The sequence below is a fragment of the Macaca thibetana genome, chromosome 15 (assembly GCF_024542745.1).
Source record: "Macaca thibetana thibetana isolate TM-01 chromosome 15, ASM2454274v1, whole genome shotgun sequence".
Lineage (NCBI taxonomy): Eukaryota > Metazoa > Chordata > Mammalia > Primates > Cercopithecidae > Macaca > Macaca thibetana.
In genome coordinates this window covers 97,102,983-97,124,491 of record NC_065592.1, presented here as the reverse complement: position 1 = coordinate 97,124,491, position 21,509 = coordinate 97,102,983, and the positions used below count along the sequence as shown (strand labels likewise).

General features: G+C 42.0%; 1 protein-coding gene across 11 annotated transcripts in view; it reads right to left on the bottom strand.

Annotated features, from left to right (window-relative positions):
* Positions 1–21,509, bottom strand: part of NTRK2 (neurotrophic receptor tyrosine kinase 2) — a 368,220-nt gene that overhangs the window by 203,869 nt on the left and 142,842 nt on the right. For 2 of the 11 annotated variants that reach the window (XM_050761183.1, XM_050761184.1), the window contains one exon: positions 16,272–21,441. The exons of the other annotated variants lie outside the window; for them this stretch is intronic. In XM_050761183.1, coding sequence (XP_050617140.1) covers positions 21,404–21,441 — 38 coding nt within the window. In that variant the 3' untranslated portion in view covers positions 16,272–21,403. Of the gene's footprint in view, positions 1–16,271; positions 21,442–21,509 lie in introns of those variants that run through there. 11 annotated transcript variants of the gene reach the window in all.

Below are 21,509 nucleotides of genomic sequence, written 5' to 3'. Positions count from 1 at the left end.
CTTTTCTCTTACAAGAACGCAGACTCTGCATCCCAAAGGCCCTGTTTGAATTCTTGCTGTGACATTTGTTAGCTCCATGACCTCGAGTAAGTCATTCAGCCTCCTTGGGCCTCACTTTCTTTCTCTGGATGAGGATAATGGTGGTATCTGCCTCACAGGAATGTTGTGAGGATTATAGGAGTTGGCACATGGAAAACACTTAAAGTACTGCCTGGTGTATGCTAAGTGCCTCTCCTCGGTAACTGACCGCCTATGTACCATGGTCATAGAAAACCAGACATTTTTTCTTATTAGGCAGTGATCCTCTCTCTCTCTCCCTTTCCCTGACCCCCTCCCTTCGGTTAGTCTTGTATATAAAACAGCATATAAACACTAAAGCAAAGATTAGGGGAGAAATTAGCAACACAATGTTAACAAGGTTGCTAACAAATGGGCATTTGTATACTCTTCTGGTGTGACTGTGCCAGTATTTCTGGAAAGCAAATTGGCAATATATTAGAAGGGTCTTAATATCGAAACCTGACGATTTAGAAATGTTATATCTGGAAACCAATCCTAGGAAAAAATCCAGAGATATGGACAGAGATGTATGCACAAAGATGCCCATTACAGTGTTACTTTTAACAATGAAATTGGAAATTACTTAAACATCCAACACTAGGAAAATATCAAACACATTATGGTTTATTCAGAGGATAGAACATTATGGAGCCATGGAAAAGTTTATGATAAATGTTAACTCCATGAAGAAATCCTTGTAAATATACGGTTCAATACATGTAATAGGAAATAAAAATATTTATATACAAAATGATTCAACCACAGAACAATTATAGGCACAGAAAAGCATTAGGAAAAATAAATGAAATATTTCTGGGTGGCAGGATTATAGGAAATCTTTACTTCTTTGTAATTTATATATTGTTTAACAAATACAATGCCAGTAGGATTTTTTTAAAATCACTTGAGGGAAGAAGTAAACACAGAATATGGGATCCAAAGTAGTTCATTACCACTCTATGGTCATTTCAAAACACTTTAAAAAAAATTGAGAAAAGCTTTGGAGATTCAACTGCCTCTACCTGGCATAGGGTGTCAGCATATTTTGTTCAATAATGTATCTTATTTATAACATCTCCTTTCTCTCTTATAGGCTAAGAACAGTTCATAAAAAGAAAAATTAAGCCAAAATCACACACACACACACACACACACACACACACATGCACGCATGCTCACACACATACACACACACCCTTAGGCTGCTCTAAAGCATAATAAGGAAACAGGAAAATAATAGGAACCCAAACCTGTGCCAGTTTCTAAAAGCTACTTATTGGGAGACTGTTTCTATCACACTTCTAACCAGTGGTGCTAATGTTTAAATGCCCATAAAGGATCAATAAAGCCCTGTGTGGGTTAAAATGAGATGCGATGCTGCACAACATTCTGTGTACAGGAAACTGTATACAAGAACGTGAGGGTATACAAGAATGTGAGGGTAAACAAGGACAGACTTGTGCCTAGGGTGTGTGAAAGGCATCATGAGGCGGCCTGGGAAAGGTGAGAAGAAGCATGAAGCATGTCTTGACCTGCTGTTGTTGCCAGAGCCACTGTGAGGCTTCCATACTTAGCATAATTCTATATGAATGCCAACATGTCTTAAATCTAACTTTCAGCCAGCGAGGTGATAGGTGATAGATGTCCACCACAGGAGGATTTGGAGAGAAGGGGGTGTTCCCTAAACTGCTCCTACTCTGGCGCAGTAATACCCACAGGGAAGCTTTGCCCCAGATGTTTTTGATGGTTTATTCCCAAGAATTACTAGTGTTTTACCCTCATTGATGAATGAGAAACAAAACACTCTCAAATGCAGTAAGAGGGAAGAAAATCTTTGCGATCCCTTGTGAAAAGGCAGCAGCAGTCCAGGAGTTCTCAATACAAAAGAAAAAGATGGGGTTTAGTGGAGAGGATTAAATGACCCCATCCATCAAAAACAAAAAGTGAGCATCATAAATCCCTGAACAATCCCAGAAGGCATCTGATGTACCCCCGCCATCCATCTTGGCATATCGGCGAGGAGCAGGTGGGATTCTCTCACTGTCTCCTCTCCTGGGTGGTGCAGAGTCCAACAACAGCCCAGCATGCAAACGGGCGGAACATCGCCCCTTGAGAGACCAACAGACAGAACACTCAACACGCCAGATCCTGAGAAGGCCTGGAGAGTGCAATGATTGATTTGGTCATTTTGTTTAGAGAAACAAAACCATTCTAAGCTGTTGTGTAGCATTCGTTAGGACAGAAACCACATCTAAGAGTCCATGGAGTGAACCTGTCCTCAGATATGCTTTGTTTGACTATTACCTGCTTTTAAAAAACCCCCAAAACCAAAAAACAAACAAATAAAAAAATACACATTCATACGACCTGAAGACATTTTAAAATTAGAAAATTTCATGTGAAAATTGATCTCTGGGCCAGGTGCTGTGGCTTGCACCTGTAATCCCAGCACTTTGGGAGGCTGAGGCAGGCGGATCATTTGAGGTCAGGAGTTCAAGACCAGCGTGACCAACACAGTGAAACCCCGTCTCTACTGAAAATACAAAAATTAGCCAGGTATGGTGGCACCCACCTGTAATCCCAGCTACCGGAGAGGCTGAGGCATGAGAATTGCTTGAACCTGGGAGGCGGATGTTGCACGTGAACTGAGATCTTGCCACTGCACTCCAGCCTGGGTGACAAGACCCCATCTCAAAACAAATAAACAAACAAAAAAGGAACCACCATAGATTTCTGGCTTCTTTTAAAAAATTAATAAAACAAACAATCCTGTACAATGGTCCACATTTGTCAGTAAACACTAATAAGCTACTATCCTCAGAGAAGGCATGCAGCATTCCTTTTGATACAACCCCCAGGAGCCTACTGCACTAATTTATATATTTGCCTGCCCCTTTAATCGGCTTTGACGTTTCAATCTGTGAATCACACATCACACGAGGAAATATAATAACTAAATATTTCACTTTCTCCAGCTTGTAGGAAGGATTTACAGACATTTTCTTTCTTCCCTTTCTTTGAACTTTACTGCCAAAAATAATCAACCAATAAAATGTTAATGTTTTAAAAGAAACAAAAATCATATTTAGTTAGAGACACTTGGCATACAATTTTACCTTTGTTGTGTTGTACTAATGAGTCCATCTGAGTTCTCTTTGGAATGAATACAGTAATTCATCTGGGATGGGGGAGAGAACGAAAGGTAGGAGCTTTGTCTTATTCTCTAGAAAATATTCACCTGAATCCCGAATCTCCCTAAAGACAAGCAGAATTAGGGAGAAGAAGCATATCTATGGAAATGCAAAATTTCCCTGTCATAAAAATACATTCTAAAAGATAAATTTTCAGCTTCAACATATAATGAAGTTATAGCTCTTTGACAAATGATGTTCTGTGTTGTCATGACAACTGGGCCTGTTAGAGGTGTGCATACAGAGGCCTGCCCATAAATCAGCATGTTTTAGGAAGGGGTTAAAACAAACATTTCTAGACTTTTCCCCAGATGTAATGCCAAAAATGTAATTATAGACATTTGTATCAGTCTGCCATAAAGAATGACAGCTCCAATTCTGCAAAATGTTAATTAAAAAGTCTATTAAATCCATGTCCCTCTGAGAGAAATTAATATCACACCTAAGGTTGGGAGTCAACGCAACTCAATGGCTGTGAAAATTGGAATGGCAAAGTCCGAAAGGAAGGCTTAAAAGCAGCTCTAATCTATGAGCTGTTTAGTTAAGGGTTTGGACTAGATTCCGACTCTCAAGAGAAGAAATGTTGAGGGAAAAAGGGCAATGCTCAGAGCCTTTCTAGAAGCTTGAGAGAACACAAAACTGTAATCAAAGATATGGGGCTTAGGTTTGCAAGGGAGAAGCTGGTAGACTGAGGTTAGCTCAGCTGAAAACACAGAGGAATCGTTAAATCCAGGAGGGCATAGACACAAGCAGTAAGCATTAGCAGCTTGCAATGAAGTCAGGAAAAAAGAGAATTAGCGTAAAATCAGACATTTGAAAAATGTTTCTTAAGGCAAAGGTCATGAGATTCCACCCCAAGGGTTACAGATTGGCAGCCTACAGGCCCAATTGAGTCAAAAGGCAAGTTTTGTCTGGCCTGCACAGTGTTCTTTAAAAACGTACACTGTCTGCCAACATTTAAAAATCAGGAGATTTCACATAACCTCTGGCTTCTTCTCTTTACAGAGCAGATGATTGGGCAGCAACAAGCCCTGGATTCCCACGTGGCACCCAGAGCTGGAGTCGCGCTCAGAGAACCCTGGATTCCCACGTGGCACCCAGAGCTGGAGTTGCACTCGGAGAACATAAGCTCCATGAAGACAGCACTTGCCTTGCTCACCCAAGTGGCCCCAGCACTCGGCACAGTCCAAGGCATGCAGAAGGGTTAAATGCATGGTTGAATGAGCCAGTGATTATCAGCTGCCCTGTTTAAATAAGACACACACTCTCCAAGGGGTTGCCCCTCTCTCCTCCCTTTAACTGTTACTTGCCTGGCCCCACTTTGCTCTGTGCTTTAAGTTTTTTCTTTAGTTGGGACACCTCACGTTGCCTCTTGATATTAGTTCCCCACAGAATTCAGTCTGATGACCACCTATGTGGACTACTGAAGTGAATGATAATGCAATGGTATTTTTTAAGGATTATAAAGACCAATCTAAAATAGGAGCTTCCTTTAAAGTCTGGCATCACCATCATCATCATTCACCCCGCAGGCAGGACAGTGCATAAGAGGACCTGCCAAACTCCCTTCTGTTGCTTGGAACAAAGCAAGTACTTCTGATAGGCTTCAGATCTGAACACTTGCTTATTCATTCAACAAACACAAAACTCCTTCTAAGTGTTTTTATGACTAAAAGTCATATGATACGTCTCTTTCACCTTGATGTCCAGAGATTTAAATTTTTATTAACTGAATGAATGAGTGGTGGTAATAGCTGTAGACAATAATTATATTGTGAATCTACTAAGTACTAGATACCTGCATTGTTAACTTATTCTCACAGGCTATGTGGTGGAAATTAGTATCCCTCTTTTACAGAAAAGGAAAAACTGAGACTTAGTGAGGTTAGGGGATATGTCCACATCATGGGCCAAACAGGGATTAGAACTCAGATCTTCTTGGCATCTATATCATGTACCTTCCATTGTGCTATCAACCTCTCAGTTCAACTCTGTTCTCCAGGTAGTGGGTTACATGGTGGCCTGTAAAAAGGATATGTCCAATCCTAACCTCTGAAACCTGTGACAGCAATCTTACCTGGAAATAAGGGTCATCGTGAATGTTATTAAAAATCACTGAGATGAGATTATCATGGATTTAGGGTAGGCTCTAAATCTAGTGACAATTTCTGTAAGAGGAAGACAGGACATGGAGACGCAGGGAGAAGGTGAGCTGAAGGCAGATACAGTGGCTGGAGTGATACAGCTATAAGCCAAAGGATGCTGAGAATTGCCCCCAGAAACTAAGAGAGGCCCTCAGGTCCTCCAAAAGGAACCTACCCTGTCAACCCCTCACTTTCAAACTTCCGGACTCCACAACAATGAGGATAAATTTCTGCTGTTGTAAACCATCACGTTTGCGGTAACTCGTTATGGCAGCCCCTGGTTCACATCTTGAGGAAGTTCCCCAGAGATATTTGCTTCTGCTGTCCATGGATGGGGGGTGGAATTTAGTTTCATTCAGAATCCTAAAGCTTTACTGATCTTCTCTGCCTCAGAAGCTCCCTATTTCTGATTGAGCCTTTCACTATGAGGTACCACACAGCTTTACTCAGAACCATTCGCACAACTCAACAAAAGCGAACTCAGCTGAGAATCACATCTTTTTCATTTGTTTCTTTGAAAGCACAGTAGCACCTTTGACAGGAGTGGCATGTGGTCTCATGCTTTGGAGCAATCCAGTTGAATGCAGCAACAGCAGACCCAAGCTCCTCTCACCAGATGAACACTATGGCACGATTATTAATATGGGAGTATAGGAAAGAAGGTGCCATTCTGTGTGCAGAATTCTGAGGCAGCTACTAGGTGCATGGGAAGATAGGTAACAATCATGATAATTATTTTTATGGTCATTGCTACCGTTACTGAATGCCATGCTGTCTGAATGACTTGCCAGACTTTTTTTCCACTTAAGTCTCCTAATCACTCCACCCTTGTTTTAATGAGGACGAATCTGAGACTTGGAGAGTTAACTACCAAGTTCAAGGTCGCCCAATCAATAAGTTGAGGGTGGTGGCAGGAAGAGGGTCAAACCAAGTGCAGTGGGCAGCTTGAGGAAGTGGACCAGAGGTGGTGGGTGGGGAAACATGGCTGGAGCGACAGTGTCCTGAACTTGGAATGCTCTTTTGAGAAGCTTGGACTTAATCTACTCAGCTGTGCAAGTTGCCTAAGGCTCAAGCGTACATCTTGGGAAGATAATGTGGGACTCAGGGAGTGAAAGCATGAGAAGTTTGGACTTAATCTACTCAGCTGTGCAAGTTGCCTAAGGCTCAAGCGTACATCTTGGGAAGATAATGTGGGACTCAGGGAGTGGAAGCATGGTGAGAAGGCAGAGAGAAGACCAGCTTGCTCCTCTCAACTACAGATGGCCTGGAGGATGGTGGAGGGGGTGGGGGTACACAAAATGGATAGGTTTGAAAGGTTTGGGTGAGGAAGACTTGGCTTGATTTTGGAACCACATTCAATAGCCTAGGGAGAGAAAAGCTGTCATGGGTAATCCAGGAGTTGGAAAGATGAGCAAACTGTCCACCACAGCAGAAGGGACAGGGCAGGTGTGTCTGGGCACACGTAAGGAACTCAGTTAAAAAAGTAAAATAAAATAAAACTGATCTTTTTGCCTCTGGAACCCATAAAATCCAGAGGTGTTTGGTTAGCAGATGGTGCTGTAGCTTCTGCCTTTTCTCCTCAGATCTCATAGATTTCCTTCAAGAGAAATTAGTTGGATTTTAGAGGGTGTATCTCCAAATTAAATCTATGAATAGCTTTAAGCTCTCTAAAGGAAACAACCTTCATACTGTGGCACTATGATGCAAGACGTAGAAGCTGCTGGCCTATTTCCCCAAAAGCCCCACTTTTCCAGCAGCAGGACAAGTGTGTCTCATAGGCCCAGAACTCACCGGGACACAGAGCACCCGGAAACACTGTCTGTATCACAGGTAAGAAATTGCCAAACTTAGCAAGAGAAATGTAGAACTGAGAGTCGCCTCAGCCTCCCTGGGGAGCCCATTTAGGACTGCCTACAGGGCTGGGGGCTCCAGAGCCTCTTTCTTGCTCCTTTTGGGCTGCCCCACCTCCTCTGAATAGCCATGCCACCCTCACTCCGTGCATTACCAGAGGAAAAGAAGAGTTAGTAGCCCAGGGCCAACATACCAATTGGCCAGGGTCTAAGATGATCTGAATTCTACATGCTGATCTCAGTTAAGAAGCAGGTGGAAAGGGTGCCAACAAGCACTGGCCACAGAGTCAAAAGATTAGTTTCTGAATTCTGGCTCAGCTTGTCAACTAGGGAGAGCCACAGATCGCTGGTGGTGGGGCGTGAGGGATCTCTCAGAACCACTGTTACTGCCATTGTGTGTCCTGCAGTGGCAACATCCAGCACCTGTGTCACTTTTCTGGAGGACTTCCCTTGAGCTATTGGAGCCCATTTTTGCCTGTTGCAACCTCAGCTAATGACTGACAGGTGCACATATATGAAAGCCCAGCTCCCTAAGCTCAGGGTGGGATGACTCTGAGTGGTAACTTAAATGACTGAACTTCAATGGCTGAAACCACCTCCACAAGGCTTTGGCTCAAATCATACTCTTGCTTAGCTCCTCCCCTACTGTCCTGATTCCCCGTTCCTGTCCCAGGCACACCCTTAATAAATTACTTACACGTGAAACCTCATCTCAGCGTCGGCTTCCAGGAAGCCTGACTTAAGATAAGGATCTACTCAGGGCTGTTGTAAAGGAACCACTTCTGAAAGCTATGAGCAGAATGTCCAGCAGGAGAGTCACAAACGGCAACATTTGGCATCAACACTTGTTGTGTTTGGCTCATAGAGACCTTAAAAAATGTGAAGGGTCTTGCCAACATTTAAAAACTGGAAAATTTCACATAAAAACCCTGATCTCCCCTTGTCTTAAAAAAAATCAGAAGAGTTGGGCACACTAGGTTTTCATTCCTGCACGCCAACATGGGCTGGGCTAGGGGCAGTCCTAGCCTGTGTATGGGGCATTCCCCTCCATCCCGGTTACTCACGCCCAGGACTGTCCCAACCTGTAGTCATTTGAATCAGGAACCTATAGTCTAGCACATAGAAAGTACTCAATAAAGTTGGTTGAATCTGAATAAGGTCTCATTTTCCTTGAAAACAATTCAATGCAGGGGCTGCTAAAGTCCAGGGGTGAGTGATTGTGTAAGAGGATGCATTGCTCTGTACCACTCTGACTCTGTCCTCATGCCTGGCAAGGCATTGATGTACACTTCCATAAACACTCTTCTGAAAGAATATAAATCAGTAACAAGAGCTGTCATGATAGGAAATTTGTTTGACGGGGAACACTACATAAAATGAAATAAAATCACTCGTGGTTTTAGTATGTAGGCGAGAAAAACAAAAACAGGTCTTAGTTTCAGATGTTGTTTTATGTTGCCATAAATAAAAGGATGGCTACAGCTCAAAAATTACATTTTAACATTTCAAAATGTTGACTTGCCCAACCTGGGTACTTTAAAAAAAAAAAAAAAGAAATGATTGTAGTAGAAGCCCTTTTAACCAACGAAACTGACAGTAGGTCATTTAAGGAAGGGGAGGTTCCGTAAGCACTCAACCCAGATATTCAGCCAGGAGTGTCCAGGGTGCTGTGCAGGTTGGTCATTGTGTTTCACAGAGAAGTGGCAAGCAGCAATTAATGAGCACATCTGTTAAGTGGAGCTCAGATAAGACAGTGTCTACTGTTGAGAATGCACCTCACAGACCTTCAAGGACAGGGGACATAGTTGACCAAGGGTATCAAATGCTGAGCTCGGGAATTTATCACCTCATTTGCACAGAGGCCAAGCTCCAGAGCCAATGACTGAGAGTGGTGGGAATACAAAGGGAGAACCCTCCTGGGAGACAAGGAAGTCTTCTGAAGGCTGATTTGACTCAAAGACTCCCCAGCAGCCTCGCCAATAACTCCCTAGAGTGAACAACAGTTGAGGGTGCTTGACCTAAGCCTCCGTCCCTCTCTTATTCACCCACAGTCCTGCTCGCATTGCAGTCTGATGCTCTTGAAGACCCTTGCTCTCCGATTCCCTTCCCTGCTTCTCTCACCCAAGAGTTTCTCATGATAAAAATCTTTGCAGCTTTAATCCCATCTTGGTGTCTGCTTCTGAGAGGACACATTCTGCACTGGAAAATTCCTACTGCCCACATTTCGAAAAATCTGTCTATTCTACCCAATAAATCAAGGCTCCCAATTTCTGTGTATTCCCATGAATCTAAAGGTAAAAGCACTTGCAGAGGAAACCTAAGATGAGTGGGCTTTGAGGAATTGAGTATCGAAGTAAGAGAAAGGGAAAAAGAAAATGAAGAAGGCTTCAGGGGGAGGAGGGGGGTCAAGGGAAAAGAAGGTGACAACTTCTTTGTTTTTCTTCCACTTGGACAATTTTCTAAGAATATGGGCATGGAGACCCCTGAAATAGCCTATTCACACCACTAGAAACAAACTCTCTGAGACTTTATGCATTACTTCTCTTGCTCCCAGAATTCCAAATGTTAAATTGCTATTTGGACATGAAATTTATCATCCTCCAGGACTGCTGGCCAAGAAGTCCTTCGTGGTGACAATGACAACCACAGGTTGTCACTCTCTGTATCCCACACCTCAACATTTCTAGATTTTCATTTTGTTGAAAGGCAGAAAAAGGGAAGTAAATTGGCTTATGAAATATGTAAAATGCACCTCATAACCAAGAAAAGAAAGAACACAACAATTCACACACATTCTCTCTTCCCTTTGTCTCTCTGTCTCTCTGTCTCTCTGTCTCTGTCTCTCTCTCTCTCTCTCTCTCTCTCTCTCTCTCTCTCTCTCTCTCTTTCTCTCTGCTAAGAGAGTTAACATTATAAAGAAACCTTCAGGCTGGTTATTTTATAATTCACAGCAAAATAAAAAAAGGAGACAAAATCAGCAGCATCATTTATAAACCCTGGAAAATGGAAGTTTCCAAGCTGTCATAAATAAGGATGGAAGCATTTGCCAAGTCAGAAATTTTGCCAAGTTTGAAATCCACTCAATCCTTACATCTTGGAGCTCAGAACGGAACACCAACCTTTTGGGATTTGTAATCATTTCTTCTCAGCAAAACTTCTTGCTATTTATAAGGAAGTAAAAACAAAGAGCAAAAAATACAACATGAAAAGTTTTTTAAGAAGAGCTGGGAGTGTTATAGCACAGTGAGCACTGAGGAGGTGATAATGGTAAATGGTGTATGTACAGGGATTAGATTCCCATTTAATCAAATAGAGCTGAAAGTACATGGTATTCCTATTCCATAAGGGGGGGTGTGTGTGTGTGTGTTTGTGTGTGTATGTGTGTAAATTCTTGTACCCTTTCTTTACTTGAGCCTTTCTCTTTCTCTTGCACACACACATAAACACACAAGCTAAGTACATTCCACCCAACAATTTGAAAATTTTAAAGTGTGAAAATTAAAGAAAAGACCATAAATATGGTGTTTGTCTTGAGTAAAAAGAGAACTGGAAGAAAAAGAAGAAAATGCTTTTTAAAAAACAGATAAAAGGGAAAGAAAAAAAGAGAAAACAGGTTACAAGGGCAGGGATACCTTATGCATTTACACCAAGTCAAGAAGAATTGCAGTCACCAAAATGAAGAACAGAGGTCTTATGGCTAGCTCAGAACTTGCAGCCTAGAGACACCCAAGAGACAAAGGAAAACCATTGGCCTCAGAGAAACAATGCCAGAAGCAGGGATTTTATAGGAAGACAAATCTGATGTGTGTGACCTTGGAAAAGTCATTTAACTTTCTAAGCCATTGTTCTCTTATTATGGGCAGCAATGGTATCAATATTATAGACATTATCATCAGGCTATAGCCCATAAGGCCAAAGATGGAGTCGGCTTGGTTTGTGGAGGTACCTCCCAGTGCCTAGCTCACTGGCCGACATATACACTTGATCCTTGAACAACACAGGTTGGAACTGCTTAAGTCCACTTATACACACATTTTTTTCAATCAATATATTGGAATTTTTTAGGAGATTTGAAACAATTTGAAAAAATTAACAGTTGAAACTTGTAACCTAGAAGTATTGAAAAAATTAAAAGTTAAATATGTCATGAATGCATAAAATATATGTAGATACTAGTCTATGTATTAACCAACTGTTTATGGAATTAGTAAGACTTCTGGTCAAAAGCAAGCTATTGGCCAGGCATGGTGGCCTGCACCTGTAATCCCAGCACTTTGGGAGGCCGAGGCAGGCAGATCACTTGAGGTTGGGAGTTCAACATCAGCCTGGCCAACATGGTGAAACCCCATGTCTATTAAAAATACAAAAATTAGCTGGGCATGGTGGTGCACACCTGTAGTCCCAGCTACTAGGGAGGTTGAGGCAGGAGAATCGTTTGAACCTAGGAAGCGGAGGTTGCAATGAGCAGAGATCACACCACTGCACTCCAGCCTGGGCAACAGAGCGAGACTCTGTCTCAAAAAAAAAAAAAAAAAAAAAAAGGCAAGAAAAAAAGTAAGCTATTAGTAGTTAAGTTTTGGGGCAGTCAAAAATTATACTCATATTTTCAACTGTGCAGGGAATTGGTGCCCTTAATCCCCACATTGTTAAAGGGTCAACTGTAATTGACACTTAATAAATATTTACTAGAGTAGGAAGAGATTTGATGGAAGATAAAATGACATCATATATTAAAGAACATAACATATGTCTCAGGGTTTTGTCAAGGAAAAATAACTCAACCCATATGGTTCAAATGAAGAGATATATTTTAGGGCCACACAGAGAGGTGTGGGCGGGGTAAAGAAACAAACAGGAAATAGGCACTCAGAGACTGACAACAGTGGGAAGCCCTTACCAACACCAGGAATGGAGATTCAGGAGGGGAAAATAGCTTTGCTGGATCCCAGGGAGAGCTGGAACCACAGAGAAGGCGCCATTCTGCAGGACTCCAGATAGGGAGGACTGAGCCTGTTTAAGGCTGGCACCTCCACAAGGGGAACACAGCAGACATACCCTGAACGTCTCCTCTACCTGAGACCTGCCAGTGCACCCCACAGAGTCAGACGCCCTGGGAAGCCAGCAGGAGACCTGCATGTAATTAGACGTGGCATTCAATCCAACAGAGTTGAGTCAAGGGTGATGGAGAGGTAATCAATCAACCTCCCCAAGACCCAGCAGCCTCGAGTAAATGCAAAGAGGAAAATCTGCCTTGAGAACAGTCTTTGAAAAACCTGGAAGCTCCCTCAGAGGCTGTGTCCCAGTTCAGGTGACAAACCTAGAACTCCTCACAGAAGGTAAAACAGTGCTGGCGACTCTGTACTTCCTACCCCTACTAAAGGGGCTTGAGGTGAAATTGCGTGAATTTACTTGAGGCTGAATTAAAATCCTTAAAGCAAACAGCCGTGGCCTATGTTTTTATATAATAATTCAGCACGACTGATTACAGCATGACGAGAATTATTAAAAAGAGATGGAAACGTGGTTAATAAACACAAAAGAGGTTTCTCCTTTCCTCCTTGGCGACAGGTTAAAAATTTTAAAAAAGAGAGGGGGGGAACTTTCTGTTCAATAATTTATGGTCAGGCAGAGATTTTAACTCAGTAAACACAGGCTCCAGGGTCTTGTAGCGTGTGAGATGGGGCTTGACCAAATGACTGGAAAATTAGCATGTGCCTTTGGCAGTCTCTCTCAGTTACTGCCAGACAGGACATTTGAGGACAGGCACATCGAAGTGACCAAGCTGCTCCAATGCTGCTCTGCCTCTGGGTGTTTGAAACACAAGGAACAGCGCAGGCATTTTTCACCACCTTGTTCTGACGTCTGGATTCTGTTCATGGAGGTGGCAGGATGTGTCCTCAACACCCTTTCCCACCAGGCCCTTTCCACTTGCAAGGTTTCCCTCAAGTTCACTCATCGGAGAGTAGGGACTACTCCAAAAGAATGGGAAGTACTAAACTTCAAGAGTGATGAGAAAATTCACCCGAAGGCAATCAAAAACAGCAAATCCATCTTCAGTTACAACAGACAAAGCAAACGTGCTCTGGTTTTTTTCATTAACTAATTAGCAGTGAATAGAGACTTGATGCAACTTCTCTTTTTCACAAGGTAAAATTTAAAATGCATGTGCCAATTTCACTACTGTGCCACATACTTGCAAGTCAAGATCTGCAAAGGATTTGTTCATGGCACAAATACCTGAGGACTTGCTGGGATCAAAGGGTGCCTCTCCAGTGACTTCAGTTAACTTCACAATTCTACTTTGCTACAACAATAACACAACTCCCAGTGCTAGTAGGAGTGGCCACTGGGCACTTACATGAACCTTAGAGTTGCCACCATCTTTCAAATTGTGCCCTAGACACCTGGCTGGCCTCACTCTAGCCCCAGCCCAGTTCAAGAATCCAGTTCACATCGGGAGCACCAGCTTTACAGCCAGCCTGCCTGAATTCAAATCCTAGTTTTAACTTGTTAGCTAGGTAACCTGAGGCAAGTCCCTCATGGGTTCCATTCCTCAGTTTCCTAATCTTTAAAATATAGGCAATATTAGCTTTGGCCTCATAAAGTTGTTGGGAGGATCATGAAGCACTTAAGTTTGAAGTCAATGCCTGTCACCTATCATTACCTCTTAGGTCCTGTGGTAGAGCTCACTAAAGGATGTGTTAGGAAAGGTGGTAGCAACAGTAAAATTCTCCTAAATTAAGTGCTAGAAAAACATCAATGCCACTCACTTAAAAAGATTTAATGATAAGAAAAAAAGTGCAAATTATGAAGTATTTTTAAGAACATGAAATTTGTGACTTCAAACATGAAGTCGTTCCAACTAGGCCAATCATGTGTGGCCTCCTAGAGCTATTACCAGAAACGACTTCAGGAAGGAAAAGAATAATCTAGTTATTCATAACTCATTGCCTGTGAATACTTGTTTCTAAGTCTTGAGGGAACTTGAAACTATCTTTTCTTTGAAACAATCTTCTGGCTAAGTTGTTACTTACATTCTTAGCCAAAGATTTTTCAATAGATAATTCAAAAATTAAAGTTAATGCAGTCCCTGTTGAAATGGTAAAAAGAATTCCGAATTAATAAAATGAGAACTAGTGAGGCCAGCTGTATTCACTGTAAGACATTCAGAGCTATTTCTCTAAGAATTCGCAAATGACAGACCATCATTCGAACTCATGGAACTGTTAGGATACTGGCCAAATAAATCAGAACCTCTTATTTTATCAAAATCAAACTTGAGGCAGAATCAGTGTGTAAGAATTGGCTTTGATAGAAGAATTCAAGAGCAGGATCCTAATAACTCCTGAAACAATTTCAAAGTGGTCTTCACAGGTTGGGCCACACCCAGGATGGCCCAGTGAGTGAAGTTTCCTTTCATTTGGTTTCCATTATTTGCAACCACACAATCTGCATATGACCGAGATATGCAAGTGGGTTTGTAATTCTTGGACATTTACTGAGATACACCCAACGACCCGCCAACCAGAGCTCTTTTGAAGTATTAGCTATTAGCAATACCAAGTGTCCCACTTGCCAGGCAATGTGCTAAGGGCTTTACCTGAGCCATCTCATTTAACCCTTATAACAGCCTAGTGAGGTAAATATTGTACTATTCTTATTACCATCATCTCATTCTGCAAAGGAAGAAACAGAAGCATGGAGCAGTGAAAGAACTTTCCCAAGATTATATTGTTTGTGGACATAGCTGGGATTCAAACCTGCATAGTCTGCGACAAATGCCTGCCACTCCAAATTATCATATGACCTTCAGATGTTAGATGCAACCTGTTCTCAGTTCAATAAATGGAGAAGGGAGTTTGGAAAAAGCACAAGTCACTAACACTGAACACTGGGTTTTTTTTTTTGCTTTGTTTTTTGTTGTTGTTGTTGTTTTGTTTTTTTGTTTTTTTTGAGATGGAATCTTGTGGTGTCACCCAGGCTGAAGTGCAATGGCGCAATCTTGGCTCATTGCAACCTGCGCCTCCGGGGTTCAAATAATTCTCCTGCCTCAGTCTCCCAAGTAGGTGGGATTACAAACACCTGCCACCATGCCCAGCTAATTTCTGTATTTTTAGTAGAGACAGGGTTTCCCCATGTTGGCCAGGCTGGTCTTGAAATCTTGACCTCATGATCCGCCCACCTTGGCCTCCAAAAGTGCTGGGATTATAGATGTGAGCCGCCACACCCAGCCCAACACTGGGCTTTTAAAAGAGGGGCAGTATACTTGACAAAGCATGAGGTCACACTAGATTAGTTTTTCCAATCCCTAAGTCCGATTTAGAGCAAAATCCCGTGGGTGTTAACAGAAGGGGATGGCAGGCTCAAATGAATCAGAGCCTGAGGTCCTACAAACCTCACTTTACATCTTGTTTTCAGTGGGAAAAATGGGGCAGGAACCATGCAGCTGACCTGAGGATAGAGACAAAAGGGACATGAAGTGTGGGCACCATGCTAACAGTTATGGTCTCATGGTATCTTCCCTCTACATCCAACATGTTCCCCTCTCTCTCTCTTTCAAGCCCAAGTCATTATTTTATATGTCCACAAAGTCATTTGGAATAGACAAACAGAGCATTGACTATACTCTCTTGTTGTGACCTGGGTCATTTCAAGTTTTTTAAATACCAAAGGGCTTTGCCATGGAATTTAGGGTTTTAAAAAAAATTCCCATAAGCTTTTTTTTTTTTTTTTTTTTTAAAGAATTGCCTTTTAGCCAATGAAAATATTTCTGATGCAAGAATCAGTAAACAATAAATGGACAATTCATACTGACAGAAATTTTAAAAGTCCTTTTTGGGGGGATAATTTATCACAGAATCTGAAATGGGTTTGGGACTCCCCTGAAACTCTCAGTGACATTTCTCACACTATTTCTTCTAACGTCTTCAGTTCTGAACACAACCAAGGGTACTCGGGTGACAGCACATACTTGAGGAGGTGTGAGGAAGTACACAAGATCTATAGAGAATGCAAGACACATGGAGTGAATTATCAAACTTTATTGGCTTGTTAAAAATGATTGAATTCAGCAAGTACATTTATGATCTATCCACATTGCTAAAACAGCACTAAAAATAAAATTTTTAAAAATGATTATCCATTATTTACAGAAAACGTGGAAAAAAATGGCTTTTAAACCTGGAACATTATAGGGAAAAAAAAACCACACAGGGCATGAGAATGATTCACAGGCTGCCTCTGGATTACAGCAAATGGTTGAACATGAAGTGAGTGAAACTCAAGGATTTGTCTTTCTTAGGAATCTCTTGTTACTTTGCATATGTTTATACTCAATTCACAAATGGATTGTCTTACAATAAAGGTGATTTAAAAAAATCTCTATTCCTTTCTTTTTGCTTTTCACACATTTTTTTCCCCATAAAAACCTACTGCAGTCATAGTCAGTAGTTAGGGGTGGGGGTTGGTTCAACACATTCTGGGTGCTCGTTCATGACCATGCCAGAGCTACACTGCAACACCAGTCTGAATTAAACTTAGAGTTACCTCACCATCAAAATCAGGTGGCTGGGACGTCCTTTTGCCTCTGAAGCCCAAAACTTGAAAATGGACTGACTTTAGTGGGAAATTTCCTTCTACGACAGCCGTTTTCATGGAACTTTCCTGGGCTGGGAGTTCTGTCAACCAAATTCAGTGTGGCAGTACCTGGCAGCAAATTCAATTCATGGTCTGTCCAAGAGAGTCCTTAATCTCTCCTATGTCTTTAGATGAACCTGGCATGGTTTGCAGGTACTACAGGCATGTGAACATAGCAGAGCACACTTAATAGAGTGGTTACTTCTGTACTAATTTCCCTGGAGATGAGTCAGCTAAGCTGCACAACTCCAGAGGCTCTGGGACCATAGACTAGATGTGACTGGCCCTGCCCACATGGCTGGATGCACCAACCCTGAGAGACCCTATATTGTATGGAATTGCTTGTCCTCACTCCAGTTGTCCCTCCGTATCTGGAGTCTGGACAAAATAAGATGAAATGAACTTCTAGTGTAGTGTGAAGGAATCAAACTCAAACCAAGAGGGAAGTTCTAGGCAGCTAGCACCAAAACAGGTGGAGGTGGAAATCATGCAAAGGAAGAAAGCACAGGTCCTCTGTAGTATCCTGATTCCATTTTGCAATGGAGGAATAAAAAGTTGTGTGTGTTTTAATTCTGCGAAACAACCAATGAAACAAAAATACATTCTCAGTTGGTCATGGGGTCAATTTAGAATACGAGAGAGAGAGAGAGAGAAAGAGAGAAAGAGAAGTCAGGTGCCCTAAAGGAATAAAGAGAAAAGAAGAGGAGAGAGAAAGCGGGCTTCCCTCCATCATGCTCTCTCTCGCACCTGGCATGAAACTGGTGTTCTGTCTTGAGCTCCTTGAGTTATTTAGTCCACACACTGCTGAACAGGTGTCACCTCGGCTCTGTCTGAGGAGATGCTCCAAGCCTCAGCTATTCTGGGCCTAATTCAGGATTACTTGGAAAGTGGGAAGCCAAAAGCAAACTCCTGTGTTCTGTGTTGCTGGGTGGTGCTGGGATTGTTTAGTTCTTGTCCTTGCTACCTATTTCTGGAAAGAAAACCTAATGGGTGGGAACTGAAATCAGTCCCTGCTGGGAGACTGGGAGAGAAACCCCCTGAATCAATTCTCTCTCATGTGTGTTGACATTTGCTTTTCCTGTTGTGAGACGAACCTCTCTTAGCCTCAGACTGTTGGTACTTTTGTCGTCACAGAGTCAATGTCTCGTGTGAGGATACTGGACGCGTTCCTTAGTCTAGCTCAGCAGCCTGAGAGGGTCTCTGGAGGCTCCCACTGAGCCATGAGTAAATATAGTAAGATATAGGACTTGGACCACATTAAAGGCACCCATGAAAATGGGACATGTACTTTCCTATCTAAACCTGGCAGCACTTGACTGGACCAAGAGACATGAGCGCTGCCGAAAAGAAATTAGTGTCAGATATAACAGGTGGAAGGATTTGCTAGGATGTCTCTGGCTACACGGGAGTAGGACCAACCAGGGAATGGGTTGAGGGGAGACATTGGTGCAGAATTCCCAGCAAGGGGAGACAACTGAGGGTCACAGCGTGGTGGGAATCATAGGAGAGGAGCAAAGGTAATTGATGTGTTGCAGATAATTGGGTTGTTAAACTCAATTTCTTAGCTTGTGGTAACAAAGCCCTCAATGGCAAGGTCAGGAAGAAAGAAAAGTGAATTTGCAAAAGAAAGACACAAGGATACAGTGAGAGAACAATGATCATGTTTTAAGACAAAAGTAACAAACTGGCAGCCCACAGACTTTTCTTGGCTTACAAAATATTTTAAAAATAACTGAGCCAACTTTTTAACAATAGGGACGCTTCACACAAAATCCAGGTTTCATGTTTCTCCTAAAGAATCACAAGATTTGGAAACCTGGGGTCCCATTCCTGTGGGGCACAATTGGCTGCGACTGGGGACAGCAGCCCCTCTGAAAGGGCAGGCATCGGCTCATACAGGTCATTCTGTTCATTTCGGAGACCTGCCTGGCACTGCAGTGCCAGAACCTTTAGTTGGGGAGTGACAGGCCTGATTTCAGCAAAAATGCTACCTCTCCTTTTCTAATGCTGCAAAAATGCAACACATGCCATTAGGAAGCTCTAAAAAGCACATTTCTTATAGGGGAGACAGAAAGCAAAATGATGAAAAGGGGTGGTCTAGAGTACAGAAAAGAGAAGCTATGTTACTGATCGTGATCTTTAGGGATTAAAAAACCGAAAAGAACACGAGAATCGTATGAAACAATTTTCTAATAGCCTGCTGTTTTCATCGTTCCCTAGGAGATGTCAACTGATCTTTGATATATTAAATTGCTTTATCTGTCCACTTCTCTACATTTTAAAACAAAAATCTACCTTGCAATCCTTCTAGCTGTTGGGTACAAATATTCTTCCTCTTCTTTTTTTTTTTTTTCCGTTTTGGGTCTGGGACACTTTAAAATAGTTCTTAAACAATCCATAGCCTTTCTATGGCTCCATGGTATAACATAAAGGCTTAAAAAATTTTTTTGTACCAAATGGCTGATTGTCAAGAACCTTTGCCGTACCGCGCTCCTGCCTGGCTCACAGCTTGAATTTCATTTTTTCTTTCAGGGTCAGGATTTCTGCTATTAGCTGGCCTCTCTGTAAATCGACACCTTCGGGAAAGATCGAAATCTAAGCAATGACAGAAACTGTCATTTAGCCGCGAACAAGAAAATGGGAATTTAGAAAATATTCGGACCTCCCCACATGGAAGGCCAGCTGCCCTTACACTCAAATGGAGTTCGGAGGAAAACTGGAGAACGGGCGGCATGTTTCTGCTTTTGAGAAACCGCCCCTCTTTAAGGCATGGGTATGAAGTAGCCAAGTGAAATGCTGTAATCCATAGGATTCTGTGACAGGTCTGTATCAAGCAATAGCATATTTAGTGGCTAATATAAAGGATACAGTATAAAACCATTATGGATATCCTTTTTATATCAAGTGGTGCCTAAATGGATCCTGGTTTATTAAGATTAATGCCTTGGTTCACACAGGATTCAAAACAATGTTTCTGACTGTGTTGGACTAGTTAAAAATCTATAGAACCTTAAAGCTACATTGCAGCCTTTGTGCAACTATTTCCAAAAAAAAAAAAAAAAAAAAAAATGTTTCCAATCCAGCTATGGTGTCTGTGTGCATGTCTAACAGTCAGAGCTGATTGTGTTTTCAAACAAAATGCTGCAGGCCTGGCTCTGAAGTCCTCCTGACAAAAAAGGAGCAGGGTGGGGTGGGGTGGGGATAGCCAAACCTCTCTTCAGGACAAGGATACTGCCTGGCACAGACTGAACACAGCATACGAAGGTCGCTGTGATGCTAAAGTGAATGAAGCAGGTGTCCATGGGTCAGACTCAGAGGGGATGCAGAAATCCGTAGCTCTAAGGCTGCCCTCTCAGCAATGAAGAAGGACATTATAAAGCACATATTCATTAGCGACCTGCCACCTCTTTGCTGCTGGGGTCAGGACAAGCTTTCCTACCCATGAAAACCCAACAGTATGACAGTATGTTGTAGGGGGACTATCCTTCTTAGAATCTCCTCTCCTGCTCACAGCAGGCCAGCCATTCTGCTCGCGGGCCTTTTCAGAGTAGAAAAGCTGCAGTTCTGTAATGCAAACAGCATGAGATACTGTGGCCTTCTCACTCGGCAGACTTCTAAAAAGCAGGTGGATCGCCGAGGGCAAATAAAAAAAGGCAAGGTTATAATTTTACCATATGCATATATTCCACTCTTAGTTATTCTGAAATTGACTATGCCGAACCTAAGTCTATAGCCCCAACAAAACAGCTGTTGCTGCTTGTTCTTGCTTTCTTTTTTCTTCTTCTTCTTCCTTTTAAATGTTTTAAATGTTTGTTTTGTTTTGTTTTGCTGGCTAAGGAACTTTAAGGCAATCCTTAACACTGTTTGACTCTCAGACTTAAGCTAAACATTTGGACTTTTACTGACAGTGAAGGAAATAACCTTTTAATAACACTCCCACGTCCCCAGAGTGAGGTTATATACACCCTTAACTCTTTAAGTCACTGTGTTATACACGAAAAAGTCAAACCCTCTGAATTCAGTGCTGATTATAGAAAATCGTACTAAAATATGTGTTACATGTAGATTAGACTATTTAGTGTGCACTTATACCTGTTCCCAACTTTAATTTTTTTTTTAATTTTGCAGGTCAATTTTAATAAACAGAAGCAATTAAGTCAATAAATGTCAAGTAGGGTCAAAAAACACACTTTTCAGAAGAGAAGTACAATCCAATGGGATTTCATTTCAGTTTTGTATTTGAACTACTGTTAAGAAGAGAAGCATTAATTTAACATGTTTTCTTGAGGTGCTGCTTAGCTGCCTGAGAGTTGCCTCTGCATTGGTGTTCCCCAATCACAGCTCACAATATATGCAGGCTTCACATAGTACATCCTCCAAACACCTCCCACATCTACCAGAAAACCCCAGATAAGCAGCACTTCCCGGGATAAGCCAACAGCAGTCCCAAGAGTCCAGCTTACAGGGCAGCATCAACCAACAAGCACCACAGCCCCTTTCTCTGTCTTTTCCTTTATTTCAGCTACCCATCCAGTGGGATCTTATGAAACAAAACAAAACCTAAAAGAAACACAAAATAAAACATAAGTCATGCTCAAAAGAAAAATCAATGAAAATTAACATACAAG